Below are 5,163 nucleotides of genomic sequence, written 5' to 3' on the forward strand. Positions count from 1 at the left end.
GATGAGGTGCTTAGGGACATGGTTTAGTGGGCATGGTGGTGTTGGGTTGACGGTTGGACTCAATGATCTTGGAGGTCTTTTCCAACCTTAATGATTCTATGATTCTAAAGTCAATAGACGGTTTCCACTGATTCAAAGGGGCCTGAACTGGATCACTAGGGAGGGTATATTTTTGTCTTTTCCTGTCTTTATATGTAGTAAATGAATGCCACGTGTGAATTGTGTTATGACACTATTACAGCCATTTTAGGGCTCCCATATTTCAGGCCAGGATTTCATCTTTAAGGATTTCCTGGATAGAAATATGTGTGCATATGCCATGCAGCAATTGTAATATTTTTTTCATTTCACTGAAAAATCTTACGGAAATGACTAACGCCTCCTTTTTCTTCTGGGAGAGGTGGGAGAAGGACTTAGCTGTATGTTGGCCATCTGCATATCATCTGAGAAGTTTGCCAATAGAATCTTTGTTTTACCTCAGAAAGTAATTTGCAAAACCCACAAATTTACGAAGGGCACTTTGAGAGTGACTGATTGCTTTTTCAGGTAGCCTAGTGTGTCTCTAGCCTTGTGCTGCTGCTCCAGATGGGGATGGTCTCCTGTAGGTCCCATGTCACATCTGCCAGCTTTGCATGGGTGTTCCTGATGTGTCTAAGATGGCACTGGGCACTTACGCTGATGCTGCTGAACTGGTCCTTTTGTGAAAGTCAGTTACCAGAGGGGAAAAAAAGTGTGTGTGTGTGCAAATTTTCACATCCCTTTTCTTAGCTCCTTCAAATATAACTGTGCAAGAAGCAGAAAATACCTGTGATTCTGGAGGACCAGAAAAACCTAAACTAGCCTGGCATGCCAGACTGACATGTGGGTGTCTTGGCCCCCAGATCAGGGTAATTTGCTGGGGAAGGGGAAGAAAATTCTACCAAATCCTCTCTAGGTATAAAACTTCTCTCACTGTTGTTCAATGTAATGGAAATAGCTAAACAACAACAGAGCCGCAAGCTCCTGCTGACTTCAGGATCCTCGATATAGTATTGGATCTGAAGAAATTGGGAGCATTAAAGCATGTTAAATTATCAGCAGAACATCTCAGGATCTCTAATCTGGAGCTTTCTGGAGCAGGTATTGTCTTTTTTGTTGTGTTCAAGAATGGCATTAAGCATGTTATGAGTACTGGGATATTAGAACAGGTCCTGTAGCTGTCTGTGTGTAACTAACTTGGGTGAGGAGCCACAAGATTTTACTTCCATTTTACAGGCTCAAGGAGCTACTAGGAGTGAGGAAATGCATTGCGGGTCTATTGTGTGTGTGTTCCTGTGCTTTGTGCTATATCTGCGTTGATGGGAGCTGATGATGCCATTGAAAAATACCTAGTGGGGTCTGGATACTGGCAAAACGAAAGCTGGAACAGCTCAGAGTGGAGATTGTATGAACAGAGACGAAAGAACTCACGGAGAGCCAAGATTCAGCACTGCCCAGTGGGGCTACCTGTGATGCCCCTAGTTGCATTATTATGACTACGTTGTGACTTGTTAACCGTAGCCTTTAGCGGGCTGGGGGACTCCACTCAGCCTTTGGTGGCGTGCCCATCAAAACTGACATGGGACTTTCTCACCCCCCCAGTTAGAAAAGCATGCAGTGGTTGAGGTGGTTTGCATCTAACATGGGAAGCAATTATTTCAATTATTAAATGTACTACAAAAAAATCTAAGATTATGTTTCTGTTTGGAAATTAGTATCTGCCGTGCACTTTCAGTTTTGGAAATTAAGTGTCTGTGACCAATCTGTTCCAGGTATTACAGTGGCAATTGGGATTTTGCAATGCAGTAATCATAGCAGGCCATCCCACGCGTTTCCTTCTGCATGGTGGAGATAGCTGTGTGGAGAAGGCTGTCCAGAAGGGCAACAGTTCAGAGCTCAGAAGTAGACAGAAAACCATGTGAAGCACTCATGCATTTGTTAGGGGAGTCCATTTTTAATTATTTTCTTTGAGCCCTGATTCTTCAACTCGTAGTCATGTCTGAGTTAAATAAGATGCTGGATATGAACAAATGCTGAATTGGTCTATTTAGTGTTTATAGAGTCACTTCTAGCCATAGAATGGTGTAATTCAGCTTGAAACGCTTTGAAAAATGTTATGATTTAATACTTTTTTGCATTGGCTTTGGATGTCATTTAGTGTCTACACCTATACAGTGAGTGACCTCAAGGCCGCCGTATCTCATGAATAGAGCTCCCACAGAGTCAGCTTTGGGCACGGCACGTACAAGTTCGTCCTCGGCTCCTCAGTTTGGTTATACAAATCTCCATCTGTTTCTCCTGTAATTCATTTCATCACGAGGTTAGCACTATCTCTGCATCTCAAAGAGACTTTATTGAATCTTTCATCACCCTCAGCCAAAGCAGCATCGCAGATACTGTTGACTCATCTATAGAACTTGGAAAAAGTTTTTACCTTTCATCAAATCTTTCCTTCTGTGAGAATATCCTAAAGACTGACATGGGGAGTTGTTTGTTTTCCTTCTGGGGTGTCCCAGGCAGTTTTAGTAATTAGCTTGGAAAACTGAGGTGTTTAAAGCTAGTTTGGTATAGCCATTAAAATGTTAATTCTACCATTTGTTTTATCCATTGGGATAAACTTGGATTTTATGGTCTTTGAGTGTAACAATAAGCAACCAAGTCAGGACTTTGGATGGGAAAATACAGTATCTGTTTTAAATTCACACAAGATAGGCAATATTCAGAAAAGCTAATAGTGATTTATTTGTGCTTAATCCTACTAAGCTGTAATTAGGGTAAAATTTCCATTAGTCTCTAGGAGCAAAATGACTGTCACGGAGCGTTACTGGGTCTGCCTCTAAGCTTGACTTCCAATACATTTTCAGTGGAGACATTTTGGTATGTGACAACTAAAAATTAAACACTCCATCTTTGTCATGCATATGTTTTATCATCTGTGTGCTGATGATGTTTCAGATAGGTCCCTTAGGAACTCTTACACTTACAAACAATTCCTCAATATAAATATCTGTTCAGACTAAATACAGGAGGCAAATATTAGGTATACATGTTTTACTGATTTCTGTATCCTATCAATACCTTATGCAATGCGATCTTTACCGAGAAAAGTAAAGTCACTAAGGCTAATAACAATTTCAGAGTACTTGATTATATATATTCTTTGGTGTGATAGATGAATGGCAAAGAAAGTGTAACCTCTTTCTAATCAATTACAAAAATAATGATTAATAAATCAAATGTGTCAAAATGCACTACGTATAAATGCTATATTAAAAAGTATGTGTTGAAAAACAAATCCCCTTGTTCTCATATGAAAAGATCTTTCCTTTTCCTTCATTGCATACACGCACCATCCTGTACTTCGCTGGTTAAGCTTCCATGCCTCTAGCTCCTCATTGTGGATCTCAGCACTTTTCATTTCCTTAACTGACAGCCGCAAGCCATGGCTAACCTCTTCATTAATGATCTGGATGATGGGCCGGAGTGTACCCTCAGCAAGTCTGCATGTGACACAAAACTGGAAGGAGTGGCTGATACACCAGGTGGTCATGCTGTCATCCAGAGGGACATTGAGAGTCTGGAGAAATGGTCTGACAGGAACCTCATGTAGTTCAACAAGGAGAAGCGCAAAGTCCTGCACCTGGGGAGGAACAACCCCATGCATGACTATATGCTGGGGCCCACCCAGCTGGAAAGCAGCTCTGCAGAAAGGGACCTGGGAATCCTTGTGAACACCAAGTTGAACATGAGCCAGCAACGTGCCCTTGCGGCAAAGAAGGCAAATGATGACCTGGGCTGTGTTAGGAGGACTTGCCAGCAGGTCCAGGAGGTGATCCTTCCCTTCTGCTCAGCACTGGTAAGGCCATACCTGGAGTGCTGTGTTCAGTTCAGGGCTCCCCAGTATGAGAGAGACAGGGACATACTGGAGAGAGTCAAACACGAGGAAACATTTTTTTTTTTTTATGGCAAGGGTGACTGAGCACTGGCACAGGTTGCCCAGGGAGGTTGTGGAGTCTCCCTCCTTTGAGATATTCAAAATCTGTCTGCACATGGTCCTGGGCAACCTGCTCTAGGTGGCCCTACTTGAGCAGGGGCTTGGACCAGATGAATTCCAGAGGTCCCTGCCAACCTCAACCATTCTGTGATTCTGCAAAGCTGGAGTGGGAGCTGCTGTCTAGAGAACAGCTGTTTGTTTGATTTCTGGCTCTCCTTCCTTCCCTTTCCTCTCCTCCTGCTCCCCTCCACCCTGGTAAAATATAATTTTTCTGACCAGCTGGACAACCTGGTAAGAAAATGATATTGTTTCTACATGAGAAGTTGCTGTGTAATTATTGATATGATTTTAGTACCAACCAAGGACAATTTCTTATAGCTACGAGAATTCTGAAACAACTTGACAGGAACCTACATCTTTACATAGTAAAAGAAGGGGCCAAATTCTGTTTCCTAAGCCCATTGTAAATGTAGGGATTGAGAAAAACGCATTAGCGATATCGCTGTGTAATTATTGATATGATTTTAGTACCAACCAAGGACAATTTCTTATAGCTACGAGAATTCTGAAACAACTTGACAGGAACCTACATCTTTACATAGTAAAAGAAGGGGCCAAATTCTGTTTCCTAAGCCCATTGTAAATGTAGGGATTGAGAAAAACGCATTAGCGATATCAGTTGTGCCATACCACTTGCCTGCCTTTGACTCCAGTTCGTACTGAAGTTCTACCATGTCCGGCACAGCAGGACTCAGGGGCGGTGTGACTTCGCTCAGGCCATGATAGTCTACTGTTGGTCTCCACTCTCCATTAGAATTTCGCACTGGCCAGATGGGACTGTTAAAGGGTGAGTGAGTCTTGCTGATCACTCCTTGGCTCTCCAGTTGATGAATCAGCTTATGGATGGGCATCAGGGAGTTTTGGTTGGTGTGATATTGCTGCCTGTGCACTGTAGTGGTGGCGATTGGCACCTGTTTGTCTTTGACCTTCAGCAACCCCACAACAGAGGGGTCCTCCGAGAGACCAGGCAAGGTGGACAGCTGGTTAATTTCCTCCGTCTCCAAGGCAGCTATACCAAAAGCCCACCGGTACCCTTTTGGGTCCTTGAAATACCCTCTCCTGAGGTAGTCTATGCCAAGGATGCACGGAGC

The 5,163-nt window shown here is 43.0% G+C and overlaps 1 protein-coding gene across 1 annotated transcript in view; it reads right to left on the reverse strand.

Moving 5' to 3' along the window:
• Positions 1-4,566: 4,566 nt before the first annotated feature.
• Positions 4,567-5,163, reverse strand: part of ASIP (agouti signaling protein) — an 11,736-nt gene continuing 11,139 nt past the window's right edge. The window contains 1 exon segment of the mRNA XM_009318680.1: positions 4,567-5,115. Within this exon segment, the coding sequence (XP_009316955.1) occupies positions 4,567-5,115 (549 nt within the window).

This window comes from Pygoscelis adeliae, unplaced genomic scaffold, assembly GCF_000699105.1.
Source record: "Pygoscelis adeliae isolate BGI_AS28 unplaced genomic scaffold, ASM69910v1 Scaffold72, whole genome shotgun sequence".
Classification (NCBI taxonomy): Eukaryota; Metazoa; Chordata; class Aves; order Sphenisciformes; family Spheniscidae; genus Pygoscelis; species Pygoscelis adeliae.